We start from the raw sequence: 17,580 nt of genomic DNA on the forward strand, positions 1-17,580 counted from the left end.
AGTGAAAGGTGAAAATTTTAAGGGAAACATGAAGGGAAACTTCTTCACTCAGAGAGTTGAGAGAGTATGAGCATAAGTGGTGCATGCCAGCTCGTTTTCAACGTTTAAGAGAAGTTTGGACTACACGGGCTGAAGGGCCTGTTTCTCGGCTGCACTTTTCCATGTCTCTATGTTAGAGTTAATTGTTAAGGATAAGGTTTTGGAGTACTTGGTAAAGTAGGTCAACGTCTGCATGTTTGTTTTAAGGGAAAATCTTGCCTGACAAATCTGATGGCATTCCTTGATTAAATAGCAAGCCAGATCGACAAAGCTGAATGCTGTGGACTTGGATTTTCAAAAGGCCTTTGCCAAGGTGCTGCGCATGAGGCTGCTTGACAAGATAAGGCCCCTTGGCATTACAGGAAAGATAGTTGCATGGATAGAGGATTGGCTGACTGACAAGGGCAAAGAGAGAAAATAAGGGGGGCCTTTTCTGATTGACTGCTATTGATTAGTGCCTTTCTGCAGGGGTCAGTGTAGGGACCACTTCTTTTTATATTGCATTTTAATGATTTGCATGATGGAATTGATGCCTTAGTGGCAACTGCTGCAGACAATATGAAGACATGTAGAGGGGCAGGTAGGGTTGAGGAAGCAGGGAGGCTGAGAAGTACTTAAACAGGTTAGTAGAATGGGAAAGAAGCGGCAGATGGAATACAGTGAGGGGAAGTGTACGGTCATGCGCTTCGGTAGAAGGAATAAAAGTATAGACTATTCTCTAAAAGGTGAGATTTTTTTTTTTTAAAACCAAGGTGCAACAACTCTTGGGAGTCTGCGCGCAGAATTTCCTAAAGGTTAACTTGTAGGTTGAGTTGGTGGTGAGGAAGGAGATTGCAATTTTAACATTCACTTTGAGGGGACTAGAATATAAAAGCAAGGATGTAATGTTGAGGCTTTTTCAGGCACTGGTGAGGCCTCACTTGGAGTACTGTGGACATTTTGGGCCCTTTATCTAAGAAATTGACATTGGAGAGGACTCAAAGGAAGTTTATGAAGATGTATTTGGGAATGAAGGCTCTGGGCCTGTAGTAATTGGAATTTAGAAGAAAGATCTTATTGAAACTTATCGAATGTTGAAAGGTGTAGAGTAGATGTGAAGTGGATGTTTCCCATAGCGGGTGAGAGCAGTACCAGAGGACACAACCTCAGAATAGAGGGACATCCATTTAGAATGCAGATGAGTAGGAATTTCTTTAGACAGAGGGTGGCGAATCTGCGGTATTCATAGCTCCAGGCAGCTGTAGAGGCTAGGCTATTGGGTGTATTTAAGGTGGAAGTTCATAGGTTCATGATTACCCAGGGTGTGAAAGGTTATGGGGAGAAAGCAGGAGAAAGGGGTTAAGAGGGAAATGGATCAGTCATTATCAAATGGCAGAGTAGACTCGATGGCCTAATTAAGCCTAATTAAGCTCCTTTTTTATGGTCTTATGGTCTAAAGAGGGGACATCATACTTACAAAAACAACTCAGGATAAACATCAGAAAGGAACCCAGAAAATCCATCGTGATCTCTTTGATTCAAGCAGTCTCTGTTTCTCTGCAGTGATCTTTGGCAGGAAAAACTTCCTTTGAGCTCTGTAAAGGAAAAAGTTCCGAATCAGCTCTGAGTAGTTGTGAGAGCTGATTGATGCTCACTTTCTTGTAGCCAGACAAAAACAAGAAGCTAACACGAAGACACACGTCATCTCTCTGGCCCTGCCTCCCACGTATACACTCCAGTGTTTCAGACTTTGAAATGTTTAAATTCCCTATATTCTCTCTTCAGGACCTCATCCCTTTTCCTACCTATGTTATTGCTATGAATGTGTACCATGACTTCTGGCTGCTCAGTCTACCCCACAAGAATGCTGTGGACCCATACAAGGTATTCCTAACCCCTGCACCAGGGAGGCAACATACCATCTAGGAGTCTTTTTCACGTCCACAGAATCTCCTGTCTATTCCCCTAACGAGTGAATACCCTATCTCCACTGCTCTCTTCTTCTCTCTGAGGCACTGGGCCGGAATCATGCCAGAGACCTGGTTGCTACAACTTTCCCCTGGTAGTTCACCCGCCTCAACAATACTTACAGACAAGTGTGAGGTATTGCACTTCAGAAGGTCAAACCAAGGTAGAACATACAAGGTAAATGGTAGGACACTGAGGAGTGCAGTAGAACAGAGGGATCTAGGAGTACAGATACAAAATTCCCTAAAAGTGGCGTCACAAGTAGATAGGGTTGTAAAGAGAGCTTTTGGTACATTGGCCTTTATAAATCAGAGTATTGAGTATAAGAGTTGGAATGTAATGGTGAGGTTGTATAAGACATTGGTGAGACCAAATTTGGAGTATTGTGTGCAGTTTTGGTCACCTAATTACAGGAAGGATATTAATAAGGTTGAAAGAGTGCAGAGAAAGTTTACAAGGATGTTGCCGGGACTTGAGAAACTGAGTTACAGAGAAAGGTTGAATAGGTTAGGACTTTATTCCCTGGAGCGTAGAAGTATGAGGGGAGATTTGATAGAGGTGTATAAAATTATGATGGGTATAGATTGATTGAATGAATGCAAGCAGACTTTTTCCACTGAGGCCAGGGGAGAAAAAAACCAGAGGTCGTGGGTTAAGGGTGAAGGGGGAAACGTTTAAAGGGAACATTAAGGGGGCTTCTTCACGCAGAGAGCGGTGGGAGTGTGGAATGAACTGCCAGATGAAGTGGTAAATGCGGGCTCACTTTTGACATTTAAGAAAAACTTGGACAGGTATATGGATGAGAGGGGTATGGAGGGATATGGCCCAGGTGAAGGTCAGTTGGACTAGGCAGAAAAATGGTTCAGCACAGCCAAGAAGGGCCAAAAGGCCTGTTTCTGTGCTGTAAAGTTCTATGGTTCTAATATCCAAAGTGGTATATTTGCTATCAAGGGGAATGGCCGCAAGGGCAATCTTCACTTCTCCTATTCCCTTTCCCTCTTTTGACAGTAACCCAGCTACCTGCCTCCTGAACATAAGTGTGACTACCTCCCAGTAACTCATATCTATGAACTCGTCATTTTCCCAAATTAGCAGTGGGTCATCCAACTCCAGCTCCATTCCCTACTGCGACCCATAGGGAGCTGCGCTCAGATGCATGTCTCACAAGTGTAGCGTTCAGAGACACCAGGTGTCTCCCAGATCTCCCACAACTTACATGAGAAGCAGACCACTTCCCTGGGATCCATTCTCACTACTCTAGCCAGGAACTAATAAAGAAAGGAAAAGAAACTTGACTGACACCTCACCCTAGCTTCCACCTCTTCTCACCCAAGTCTCTTTAGCCAAAGCCTCAGTTCCCCACTCTAACACTGCCCCTCTCCAACAATGGGTGCTCTGCTTAAACATAACTTCTTTATATTGGCCCTTGCCAAGGCCTCTCTTCTCTCTTCTTTCTTCTCTTCTCTCCTGCCATCAGGAAGATGGTACAGGGGTCTCAGGACCCACACCACCAGGTTCAGGAACAGTTTTTACCCCTCAACCATCAGGCTCTTCAACCAGAGGGATAACTTCACTTGCCCCATCACTGAACTGTTCCCATAACCTATGGACTCACTTTTGTGGACTCTTCTTCTCTTGTTCTCAATATTTATTGCTTTTTCTTTGAATTTGCACAGTCCATTGTCATTTGCATATTGGCTGTCAATGCTGTTGATTCTATTATTTTTCTTGGATTTTCTGTGAATGCCTGCAAGAAAATGAATCTCAGGGTCGTACGTGATGACATATATGGTACTTTGATAATAAAATTGTGTTGAACTTTGATCTGCTGGATAACCCAAAAAATCTCAGCCTCAGCAGAAAATCGCTAGAGACCCCACTTGCTTTTTAAATCTGCTTTTTCTAGTTTGCACGTACATTTCTTGCAAACTAGAAAAACGTAGCAGTGAGCAACAGACACTCAAATTGCTCACCTCAGAAAGGAGGCTCCAAATATGATCCTGAGAAGCGGGCTCCAGGTCTTCCTCTCTGTAACTCTGCCCCACCTTTTGGTAGAACCAAGTGCCCTATGGGAAATCCTGGCACTTCTGCAAAAAGTTTCTCATCCTCTGCGTGCCAACTTGGCTGAACAGAGGAGCACTTGTAGTGATAGACTAAGACAACTGTGCTGCTCCAAAGAGCGCCAAATGAGTCATTCTTACCCTCTGCCATTAGACTCTATAATGAGTCAATCTATAGCCGGGGAAGTGATGACCCCCTCCTGTTAGACTGTTTGAGGTAACTTATTTTTTATTCTTTCATTTTTCTCTTCTAATATTTGTATATCTGTGCACTTGTAATAATGCTACTGTGATGCTGTAACTTCTTTGGGATCAATAAAGTATCTATCTATTTATCTGTCTACCTTCTAATAGCTATATGATTGACAATCTGTTGAGTATTCATGTTGTCCGGAAGTTTGTCACACTCAATGAGCACAGGAAGAGCTAAACAAATTTTTTATCAACAGATTTGACAATAAAGCCCCTTGAGCTTCACCCAACCATCTGTGACGTGCCTGCTACGTCTGAGCATATAGGGTGAGGCGCCATCACTTATGTTAAAGACGTTGAGAAAAATTATTTCGCTAGAGATTTATTACTCTGATCAGCCAAAAACAACATAAATCCTCAGCATCTTCTCATGGTGACAAGGCAGATTGTTGAACATGATAGAGTTTCCCCCACAGACCTCAGTACAGGAAGAGGTGGCAACTGGAGAGGAAGGGGATTCATCTCCCTCCCCGCCATGCTGTGAGGACATACTTGTGTTGTTCTTCACAGACCAGGGAGGTGGGCCAACATGAAGAGCTGTAGTGTGTTTGCTGCTGTTGCATTCAGAGCACTGGAGCACAGCACTGTAGTCCCTCACCTCATGGCTAGTTGAACAGCAGTGGAAGCATATGGAGTGGCTTTTAAGGAAGGCCTTCTGCTGCTCCAGAAGTTTCTCCCTGAAGCCTCTACACCTCCGGAGAGGGTGTGGTTTCCGATGTAGGGGGAACTGCTTATCAGGATCTTCTGGCGTTTTAGAATCATCCTTTTGGACAGTGTTGTCCAGCTCAGTTTTGTGCACCATGACAGGGCCTCTAACGGGTTTCTCTGATTGAAGTGCTGCTGAGCTAGAGGTGGTCACGATTGAGCTGGGATCGTTCCTCACTTTGGCTTCATCCTCGATGGAACTAAGAAAGAAGGAAAAGGCTGGGAAGCTGACTCCATTTTACACTTTGTATCTGGTTCCCTATGACATCCATTTCTCCCATAGACTAAATGTGAGTTTCTCCAAGATGGGACTACTTCCTCGTGCAGTTTCAAGGTGAGACAAGCCTTCAGCTTTGGCTGCCTCCAACTCCAAAAGTTGGTCTCCTAGCTCTCAGGGACGTTGGGGCTCCCCGCTAGAAATCTTGGGGAAGGACTCAAGTTTGTTGAAGAGAGCTGTCTCCATTGCCTCTGTGGATCCGTGGCACTCTTTCAGTCTTTGCCAGACTGAACTGAGAGCAGCGCTGGGGTGTTTGATGTGAACTGACCTGAATCTTCTTGCTTGCTCAGCAGACTTGGGTCCAGGCCACTTTACCGGCAGGTCGAGTTCTTCACTCGTCTTGTGCTTAAGGTCTTCAGTGGTGTTGGAGAATGTGAACTTCCAAGCCCAGTAGTCTTCTGGCTTATCATCAAATTTGGAGAGTCCAGCTGTCAGCAGGTTACGATGGGCTAGGAACCTCACAAGAGCTGACACATTGTGATTAGGTTGGGGTTCACTGGGGGTGTGGTGCATTTTATCAGAAGGCTGAGTAATGTCATCACCTGTGTTATGCTTGGAGTCTTTTACTACATGTCTCCTTCATATCGATGGGCGATCATTGGATGTTTTGAGATAGCCGCCTGCTCGGTGTAAGTACAAGCATGTGAGGGAGGCAGTCTCCATTCTGTCCCATTTGGGTAAAGGGTGTCGAGTTGTGAGGTGTTATCTTGAGAAAGAGGACAGTCTTGACTGTCTTCAGTGTCTGCTGGTGGGAGGGTACGAGCATGAGCAGACTGCCCTTGAACATACTTCGTAGTCCTCTCAGCTGACTGACATGGTGAGTTTTGATCTCACATCATTGTCAGCGAGCTGCTCCATGCCCAACTCAAAGACTAAAGCTCAGCTAAAGCCGTCTCTTCCTCTTTTTCACGCTGCCGTGCCTCTAATGTGGCTTCCAGGCAGGTTTTCTCTACTTTCACAATAATTTCTCTTTTTGCAACTGATGCCCTGAATAACGCTGTCTTGGCCCTTGCACGGGCTTCCAATGCTGCCATGCTTGCTGCAGATCCACTGCACTGTCTCGATGAATTTATCAAACACACTGACCTGGTTTTGTTCCCCGTTGCTGACATTTTAACTTTATGCCTTGTGGGAGCTTGCAGAATCAGTACCTATCCACTGCGGATGGAATCAGCACTGAGTGTGTCTTTTTACTATTCTACCCTCGCTCAGGAGTTTCCCCTTTTTATTAAGCTAGACAGCAGATAAACTTCAGTCTTGCACAGTTGTAGTTTGAAGGTAGGTTTATTATTCACCACGCTTTAAGGAGCTGATGTGGAAAGACAGTATTTCTCAGCATTCTCACGAAAGGTAGATTTAAATATTGATTGAAATTCCTTCGACTTCTAACAAGTGCCTCTAACTACTAGCCACTAAATGAAATGTACGAATGATATAAAATGGCCAACCTGGTGACGAAACCTAATTGCTCAACAATGTGATAATGAGTAATCACAACAGCTGTGAAGCTTCAATTAAGCAATGAGATCCAGTAACTAGAAATAAAATAACAAGCCACATAACAGCCTCCCTATTCTGCTTGTGTTCTATCCATCTAGCTATGGAATGTACTGTACTGCTGCCACAAAATTACTATCACAACCTCGTAAATGGTAATAAACCTGATTCCTCATTTTTACCATCCATATCTTGCCATTCCATTCATAGCCAGGTTTCACTTACACCCAGTAATACCCATGTCTACAATGTCTACTCGAAGATAATTAGTATGATTGATAAGGGCTGGCATGCCACTTTATACACACACACACACACAAACATATGCACACATATAGGATACATAGAAGACACACATATAAACACACAGAAACATACACAAATACATGTACAGGCACAGAACCAGACACATAAGCACAGACACACACAAATGCAAACATACACATAACAATCACACATGCACATGCATGCACACACACATTCAAACACACACTTTCTTACAAACACATAATCATGCACATACGCACACAAACACACAAAATGCACATACAACACACACTCTTGCAAGCATATACACATGCAAACACATACATTCTAGCAAACTCACAATCACACACATAAACACATGCAGCCACACACATACGCTCTTGCAATACACAGACATACACCTATAAACACATAGGCACACACAAGCACACACATTTGCATATATGCAAAGTCATACATGCACGCACGGAAAGACACAAAAAATTGATTGGACACACAAACACAAACAAACACACAAGTGCTCATAGGTAAATAGATTCATACACATGATGCACATGCACACACAAACACACAGAAATGTACAGACATACAAGCACACTTGCACACATGCACTAACACACACAAATACACACACACACATAAATGCACACATAAAATACAGACATGTATGCACATACAAACACACCCAAAACACACAGACACTAACACAAATGTGCAAATGCTCATACACAAACAGATGCACACTCAAACCAACACACACAAACACATACATGCACAGTACACAGTAGATACAACACACAATTGCACATACCTACAAACATAAGACATACACAAACACACACACACACACACTCAAATCCATGTACAGGCACACAAATGGGTACATTGACACAAACACAAATGCACATACGTGCACACCCAAACGCACATACTTTCATACACGCAGACACATACTAGCACACGTGGACACACACACGCAAACATACTGAATTCACACAGATTCACACACATGCATATACATATACACATATACATCAGTCAAAAAAAACAAACACACACACAACTGTACATAAACACACAGTCAAATACATTAAGTAGACACCCAAATGCATACATACAGCACACACAGACATATAAAACAGTTAAATGCACAAAACATACAACTCTCATAATTACACACACACGCACAAACACACAGAAGCATTCATACACACGCACATACATGAATATACATACACTTTCTTACTGAACAATTAATGCTGTATTTTGTTTTGAAGACGAACACTTTGAGTCTTATGCACCTGGTTGAATCATCATACCTGTTCCGAAGCAGAAGGATATGTTGACTTTTTATTCCATTCCTCAGTCAGGTTACATCTCAGCTAACTGCGTGGAGATTTGGGTAGTTCTGGAGTATTTACAGACTGTGGAGATGTGGACTCCACGTAAGTAACAGTGACAGGAACTCCGCAGCTTCTGAACTGTCAGTCTCGTCTCTCCCGATCACAATTCATATTTTGCTTTGCTGATTGATTCCAACCAGTTGCTGTTCTGTTGAGGTATTCTGGAGGCCACCTTTAAAAATAAAACTGTGAAACATACCATGCCTAGCAGCGAGCAGGCTGAGCCTTCAATATCCATTTCACTGGAACTGTGCCAGAGCCAGTTTTGGTTTTGAATCTGGGGGTGGCACAAACTTAATTCTGGCCGGGATGTCAGCTCCAAAGGGCAGAGGGTGATTTATATGAAATGTGTTTCTTCAGGCCATCAGAACTCCTTACCTCTTAGCTTTGAACATAGAATAATGAGTGCACTTTAGCATAAAGTTATTATAGCATTAGCTGTAAGGTTGGAGTTCGATTCCGCCCGGTGTCTGTGAGGAGTTGTACATTCTCCCTGTGATCATGTGGGTCTCCTCTGCATGCTCCTTTTCCCCACATACCAAGGACATAGGAATACGGTTGGTGAGTCGTAGATGCGCTACTTTGGCACTAGAAACATAGAAACGCTTGCACAATCCTTGCTGGTTTGATTTGACACAACTGACGCATTTCACTATATGTTTTGATGTACATGTGACAATGAAGCTAATCTTTATTATTAGAACATAGAACAGTACAGCACAGTACAGGCCCTTCAGCCCACAATGTTGAGCCAACCTTTTCACCTACTCTAAGATCAATCTAACCCTTCCCTTCCATGTAGCCGTCCATTTTTTCCTTTCATTCATGTGTAGGATTTTTTTTTTTCCGCATCTAGACACCCCACCCCCCCCACCCCTTATCAGTTATCCATCTTCCTCTCTGAAGGTGCAGTGGGCCTTCCTGATGCCATTCTGGATCTGACCTGCCAAGGCCCATGGGAGGATTGCCAGTCTCAGGTTAGAGACAGCCTGAGATAGTAAATCCCACAAACAGATGTTGGCACCCTGGCCAATATACTCCCACTCCTTGCAATGCCAAACTTCCTACCTCAAGGAAGCAGCTGTGGACCTAACGAAATGTCGTCAGTGTCAGCCATGGGGCCCTGTAGGGCTGGAGTACATATGAACATAAGAAATCGGAGCAGGAGTCGACCTTCTGGCCTGTCGAGCCTGCTCCGCCATTCATTAAGATCATGGCTGATCTAGTCATGGACTCATCTCCACCTACCTGCCTTTTCCCCATAATCCTTAATCCCCCTCCTGTGCATAAATCTATCCAACCTTGTCTTAAATATACTCACTGAGGTAGCCTTCACTGCTTCAGGCCTGTCCCACATTTTGTTATAGTTGGAAGAACCCAGCCAGCAATTTAAGTTTACCACAACCTCTCTCTGTTCTCCACCATCTCCAACTGCATGATCGGCAGTGTGGAGGGATGGTGGCTGCGGTAACTAGGCCCGACACCTCTCAGCCATTGCAAACACTTTCTTCTTCTCACCCACTGGCTCAGACTCCGGGCCCTCACAATGGCCACTGACACACCCCTTTCTCCAACTTCCCACCAAACCCTTGAACAAGCTTCCACACGTGCTCTGCTGAAGGTGTCCTGACTGGTTGCATCGTGGTCTGGTACAGCAATTCAAATGTGTAGAAATGTAAGAAGCTACAGAGAATAGTGGATCCTGCCCAGTACATCAGGGCTCATCCCTCCCCACCATCAGTAGCATTTATAGGAGGCACTAGCTCAAGAAGGTATCATCCATCGTTCCAGATCCCTACCATCCTACCCATGCCATCTTCTCGTAGTTACCATCATGACCCCTAATCATTGCAGTTTAGCAACAGTATGCACACTGATCACTTTGCACTAAAATAGCCTTCTTCTGTTCTGACTGTGTTTTCTTGTAAAAATAATATATAATTTATGTTTATTTTATCTCTATCTTGCAGATACTGCTTATATGATGCTATATACCTTTGATGCTGCTGAAATAAGCTTCTCTTGGCACGTGTGATTACCTGTACTTGTGCATATGACAATAAACTTGACTTTTGACTGCGGTTTTCCCTCATGCCCTCAGTAAATGTGGCCACTTCCAGCTCCCCCTTCCCCACTCCTAGTCTCTATTCCTGACCCTGCAGGATTTTGTGGGATGTACATCATTTCCCACAGCTATCTCATTGAACTAGTTCTTCATCTTTTGATGAACTCGAACCCTAATGGCTGCACCTCCCTCTCCTCTCTGAAGCCTGTAAGCTTGTTAATGCCTGCTGGGTCAGTATCATCAATCTGAAGCACTAAATCTCTTTCTCTTTGCTGTAGTGCCTGATATTTTGATCATTTCCAGCATTTTTCAGAATTAAAAACAGGTCCTTCGGCCTAACTGGTCTATTCCAACCAAAAATGCTGTCTAAGCTGATCCCATTTTGCCTGTATCTCGCTAAACCTTTTCTAACCATATAATTGTCTGTGTGCCTTTTAAATGTTTATGTACTTGCCTCAACCATTTCTTCAGGCAGCTCATTGTATACACTGACCAACCTCTGGGCTTTGAAGTTGTCCTTCTGGTTCCTACCAAAATTCTTCCCCCTCATATTAAATCTATGTCTTCTAGTCCTTGGTTCCCCAGCCCTGGGGGAAAAGAATTGGAGATTCACCCCATATATCCCCCTCATGATTTTATACACCTCAGGAAGATCACTCTCATTTTCCTATGCTCCAGTGAAATAAATCCCAATCTGCTTTATCCCTCTTCACATCTCAGTCCCTCAAGCCCCGGCAACATCTTCACAAGTCTTCTCTGCACTCTTTTCAGCCTAATGACATCTTTATGGAAAGCTGACCAAAACTGAACACGATATGCCAAATGCACTCTCACCAACATCGTGTACAACTATAAAATAACATCTCAGCTACTATATCCAATACTCTGGTTACCGATTCTGGAAATCTGAAATAAAAACAGAAAACAAGGCTCAGTGCTGGGCCATTGCTATTTGTCATCTATATTAATGATTTGGATGAGAACTTACAAGGCATGGTTAGTAAGTTTGTAGATGACACTAAAGTGGTATAGTGGACAGTGAAGGTGTTATCAGGATTTACAGAGAGATCAGCGGGGTAATTGGTCTAAAGAATGGCAAATGGAGTTTAACGGATAAGTATGAGGTGTTACATTTTTGGAAGACAAATAAGGGTAAGGCTTTCACAGTAAATAATAGAATGTTGTAGAATGGAAGGATCTAGAAGTACAAGAACATGGTACTTTGAGAGTGGCATTGCAGGTAGATAGGGTGGTGAAGAAGGCCTTTGGCATGCTGGCCTATGTCAGTCATGGAGATGAGCATTGAAGTTGGGATGATGTATCACTGTCGTCCAAGACATTGATAAGGCCACCATTGAAATATAGTGTTCAGTTTTGGTCACCTTGCTATAGAAAAGTATAAATTCAGCTAGAAAGAGTGCAGAGGATGTTGCTGGAACTTGGTAGAGGTTGACCAGGTTGGGACTTTTTTCATTGGAATGTGGGAAAGTAATTTTATTGGCATGTATAAAATTATGAGGGGCATAGATGGGGTGAATGCACACTGTCTTTTTTCCAGGGTTGGGGAATCAAGAACAAGAGGGCGTAGGTGTTAGGTGAGAGGGGAGAGATTTGATAGGAACGTAAAAGTCAACTTTTTCTCTTGAAAGATGCTTGGATGGGCACATGGATAAGGAAAGGTTAGAGGAATATAGACCAAATTCAGGCAAATAGGACTGGCTTAAATGGGAATCTTGATTGCACACACCAGATGGGCCAAAGGGTCTGTTCCCTTGCTGTATGACTCTGTGACTCTCATATGAGACAGAGGATTGTATTTGTGATTGAAAGCCCATGACAAGTAGCACACCACAGAGGCTGATGCTGGGACCTTCACAATTTGTCACCAATAATGATCGTGTTGGAGGTTCTCAACAGAAATGTTGACTCTTTATAGATGCTGCTTGACCTGCCAAGTTCCTTCAGCATTTTGTGTGTGTTATTCTGGATTTCCGGCATCTGCAGAACCTCATGTGGTTATTAATGATAAGGATATGACTTTAGGAGATATGATTAGCTGGCTTGCAGAAGACATGAAAATTGGTGGTGGTGTCAGCAGCAAGAAGGCTAGTTTTGTACATTACAGAATGATATTGATCAGCTAGTAAGTTGTGCTGAGCAAAAGCAGATGCTATTTAATCCGAATAATGGACATTCTCTCTTCTTCCCTCTTCCATTGAGCAGAAGATACAAAAGCATAAAAGCACATACCACCAGGCTCAAGGACAGCTTCCATCCAAATACTAGAAAACTATTGAATGGTCCAAGCTGAGCAAAATACTGAACAGTATGAGGCACCAGATTCAGCTTCCACTGGAGATACACACCCTGCTTGTGCTCACTGTGGTGGGAGTGCTACCGCGCCAATGTTCTCTGAATTAGAAAAATTATGTGGGACACAGTGGCGTAGAGCCGGCAGAATCATCACTCTCTCCATGATTCGCTTGTCCATTCATTGCTCCCCACTGACCTCCCTCCTGGCACTTTTCCCTGCAGGTGCAAGAAGTGCTGCCCCCCCTCCCTCACCATCATTCGGAGCCTCGAACAGTCCTTCCAGGTGAGGCAACAATTCACCTATGTGTTTATCGGAGCATTTACTGATGAGGCATAGACGGAGTGGAGAGACAGTATCTTTTCCCAGGGCTGAAACAGCTAATACCAGAGTGCATGCATTTAAGATGAGAGAAGGTAAGTTCGAAGCTGCCTGGAATGAATGTGCTGTCCAGGGTCATGGTAGAGGCAGATACATTGGGGCCTTTTAAGAGATGTTGAGAAAGGCAGATGAATGTGAGGGAAATGGAAGGATATGGACAATGTGTAGCTAGAAGGTATTAGTTTCCTTGGCCAACTAATTGCTGAATTGTTTTAGCATAACTTTGTACACAGACAAGCCAGTTCCTAAGCTGTACTGTACTCTGTTCTATCTTCTACTGTAACTGGTGTTCCTGGTGTGTCCTTCTCTGCATCAGTGAGACCCAGCATAGATTGGGAGAGCACCTTCATGCTGTCCACAACAGGGTGGATCTCCCGGTGGTCCTCCCGGTGGTCAAATATTTTAATTCCACACCCCATTTCCATTCCAACATGTCAGTCCAAGGCTTCCTCTACTACCACGACGAGGTCATTCATGGGCTGGAGGAGCAACACCCCATTTTCTGTTTGGGTAGCCTACAACTCAACGGCATGAACACTGATTTGTCCTTCTCCTCCCTCCCACTTCTCTCCTTTTCTATTTCCCATTCTGTTTCACCTCTCACCTCTTCTCCTCAGCTGCATATTACCTACCTTTGATGCCCCTGCTCCTTGCCTTTCTCCCACGGTCCACTCTCCTCTCCTGTCAGATTCCTTCCCCTTCAGCCCTTTACCTTTTTCCACCAATCACCTCCCTGGTTCTTACTTCATACCCCCCTCCTCCTCCAACCACCTTTTAACTTGTGCACATTCCCTCTCCCACCTTCTGATTCTGTCTTCTTCCCCCTTCCTCTTCAGTCCTAATGAAGGATCTCAGCCTGGAACATCAACTCTTTATTCATCTGTGCAGAGCAGTTGGCCGGGGTCTTCAAGAACATTTTCAATCTGTCCCTGGCCCAGGCAGTTGTTCCCACAAGCTTCAAGATCACCACCATCGTGCCAGTGCTGAAGCATTCCACTGCCACGGGCCTGAACGACTTCCGCCCCGTTGCACTCACCCCCATCATTGCAAAGTGCTTTGAGAGACTGGTTCTATCACATCTGAAATCCTGTCTGCCCACTACCCTGGACCCCCATCAATTTGCCAATCGCATCAACAGGTCAACAGAGGATGCCATCTCCACGGCACTTCACTCTGCCCTGACCCACCTGGACAGCCCCAACTCTTACGTCAAAATGCTGTTCATTGACTTTAGTTCGGCATTCAGTACTGTGAGCCCCTTCCAAGCTGATCGCCAAACTTCGCCAGCTTGGTATCAGCTCATCCCTCTGCAATTGGATCTTGGACTTTCTGACTAACAGACAACAATCTGTTAAGTTAGTCAACCTCTCCTCCTCCACTCTCACCCTGAACACCAGCGTGCCTCAAGGCTGGGTGCTGAGCCCTCTTCTGTACTCCTTTTTCACCTATGACTGCGTTCCTGTACATGGTTCTAACTCAATTATCAAGTTCGCAGACAACACCACGGTGGTTGGCCTGATCAGAGGGGATAACGAGATGGCCTACAGGGACGAGGTCCAGCACCTAGTCGTGTGGTGTGCCGACAACAACCTGGCCCTTAACACCCAGAATACCAACGAGATCATTGTGGACTTCAGGAATGCTAGGAGCCACACTCATGTCCCCATCTACATCAATGGAGCTGTAGTGGAGCGTGCATCAAGCTTCAAATTCCTTGGTGTCCACATTTCCGAGGATCTCACCTGGTCCCTGAACTCCTCCATCCTGATCAAAAAGGCACAGAGCGCCTTTATTTCCTGCGGAGCATCAAGAAAACTCACTTCTGTCCCAGGAAACTGACGGACTTTTACCGCTGTACCATTGAGAGCATACTCACCAACTGCATCTCAGTGTGGTATGGCAATTGTCCCGTATCGGACCACAAAGCACTCCAGCGTGTGGTGAAAACTGCCCAGCAGATTATCGGCACCCAATTGCCCACCATTGAGAACATCTATCATAAACGCTGCCTGGGCAAGGCGAAAAGCATTATCAAGGATGCATCTCACCCTAACCATGGACTTTTTACTCTCCTCCCATCCGGTAGGCGCTACAGGAGCCTCTGCTCCCGCACCAGCAGGCACAGGAAGAGCTTCCCCCCTGAGGCTGTGACACTGCTGAACCTCACATCACGGTGCTAAGCAGTATTGTACCCATATTGTACTGTCTCAGTGCTTTTATATTTGTGTGCTGTAGCACTTACTTTTTATTCACAGTTATTTTGTAAATAACACTATTCTTTGCATTTCTAATTAGATACTGACTGCATTTCATTTGGCTTTGTATCTGTACTCGACACAATGACAATAAAGTTGAATCTAATCTAATCTGCACAACTACTGCCAGCCTGACCTGCTGAGTTACTCCAGCATTTTGTGTGTGTTGCTCTGGGTTTTAGCATCTGCTGAATCTCTTGTGTTGGAACTTTGATATCCCCACCGGCGACTAGCCACCATCTCCACACAAAGGAAGGTTGTGCCCAGGGAAAGAAGCAGAGGTGTCAGTGTTAGGGAAGCTATTCGAGATTCTTAAGGAGTGGATACATGAGCATTTTGAAAATCATGGCCAGATTAGGGACAGTCAGCATGGCTTTATGCAGTTTTACTAACTTGACTGAGATCTTTTGAAGAGGTGACAAAGGTGACTAACGAACAGTAGAGCTATCGATGTTGTCTATGTGGATTTTAGGAAGATGTTTGACAAGGTCCGTCGTGTTAGACTCAATCAGACAAGTAAGATGCGGAGGGTCCATGCCAGTTTGGCCGTTTGGATTCAGAATTGACCTGACTATAGAAGACCAAGGATAGTGGTCAAAGGGACTTATTCTGGCTGGAGGTCTGTGACCAGTCTTGTGCCACAGGGATCTGTACTGGGAACTCTGCTGCTTGTAATGTATGCAAAATGATTTGGATGAAAATGTCGATGGGTGGGCTAGTAAGTTCACAGACAATACAAAGATTGGTGGTGTTGTGGATAGTGTAGAAGATTGCTAAGCGATACAATGGGATACTAGGTCATTTGCAAATATGGGCAGAGAAATGGCAGATAGAATATAATTTGACCAAGTGTGATATGTTGCAGTTCCGGAGATTAAGTATAATACATTTAATGGCAGGACCCTTAACTGTACTGATTTAGAGGGAATGGGGTCCAAGTCGATAGCTCCCTATAATTAGCTGCATGCATATGGTATGCTTGTCTTAATTAGTAGAGGCAATGAGTTCAAGAGTCAGGAAGTTATGTTGCAGATTTTTAGAATTCTGTTTGGCTGCATCAGGAATATTACTTTCAATTCTGATCAGTCCATTCTGGGAAGGATATAACAGCTTTGGAGATGATACACCACTGGAGGACTTAGGGGTAAGGTGAGGGGGAAAAGTTTGAAGGAGATACATGGGGCAAGTTTTTAAGTTTGCAAAAATTAGTAGTGGGCTGATGAGGGAAGTAACAGAAGCTGATACAACTGCAGTATTTAAGAGGCTTTTAGACAGACACATGAACGTACTGGGAACAGAGAGATATGGATCATGTGCATGCAGATAGGATCAGTTACATTGGTGTCATAGTTGGCAAAGACACAGAGGGCTGAAGGCCTGTTTCTGTTCTACATACCGTACAGTTCAAAAGTCTTAGGCACATACATATAGCTAAGGTGCTTAAGACTTTTGCACACACAGTAGTAATTTTATGTATTGCACTCTACTGCTGTCATAAAAAAAAACGAATTTCATGGCATTCGTGAGTGATGATAAACCTGATTCTGATATGTGTCTCTATCATTGACTGAGATTGTTAAGGGAGCAGGGAGAGAGGAATCATGGTTAGGAAAAGGGGAAGGGAGAGGGGAGGGAGCAGGAAGCACTGGAGAGACATTCTGTAATGATTAATAAACCAATTGTTTTGAATCTAATGACCTTACCTGGTGCCTCAGATCTAGGTGAGTCTGCACCTGCACCACATCCTACCCGACACTTCTCTGCCACCTGTCCCATACCCCTCTCGCGGAGCTCCACTCTCACCATTCCCAATATCCCATTTTCCCACCAGATATACAGACTTGCTCTCTGCTCCATGTTGACAAATACAGTACTGTGCAAAAGTCTTAGTCACCCTAGCTATATATACACCCAAGACTTTTGCATAGTACTGTATGTGTATCTTCCACCTGCGCTGGAATCTCTTTAACTTTAGGTAACTCACTTTTTGCTCTGTGTACAGGTGATCTCTGCATTACAGCTGTTTGGATAGCAGATCTTCAGCCTTACAGAAGTCACAAATCACTCTCAAAAATTTAAGATATGGAGCAACATTTACTCTTGTAGAATAAATATATATAT

At 44.2% G+C, this 17,580-nt stretch overlaps 1 protein-coding gene across 1 annotated transcript in view; it reads right to left on the reverse strand.

Moving 5' to 3' along the window:
- Window positions 1-8,823, reverse strand: part of LOC140728134 (ecto-ADP-ribosyltransferase 5-like) — a 30,199-nt gene extending 21,376 nt beyond the window's left edge. Inside the window, exons 1-2 of the mRNA XM_073046353.1 lie at window positions 8,364-8,823; window positions 1,496-1,613 (exon numbers count right to left, since the gene is read on the reverse strand). Of these exons, the coding sequence (XP_072902454.1) occupies window positions 1,496-1,541 (46 nt within the window). The 5' untranslated portion in view covers window positions 1,542-1,613; window positions 8,364-8,823. The remainder of the gene's footprint in view (window positions 1-1,495; window positions 1,614-8,363) is intronic.
- Between the last annotated feature and the right edge of the window lie 8,757 nt (window positions 8,824-17,580).

This window comes from Hemitrygon akajei, chromosome 5 (assembly GCF_048418815.1).
Source record: "Hemitrygon akajei chromosome 5, sHemAka1.3, whole genome shotgun sequence".
NCBI lineage: Eukaryota > Metazoa > Chordata > Chondrichthyes > Myliobatiformes > Dasyatidae > Hemitrygon > Hemitrygon akajei.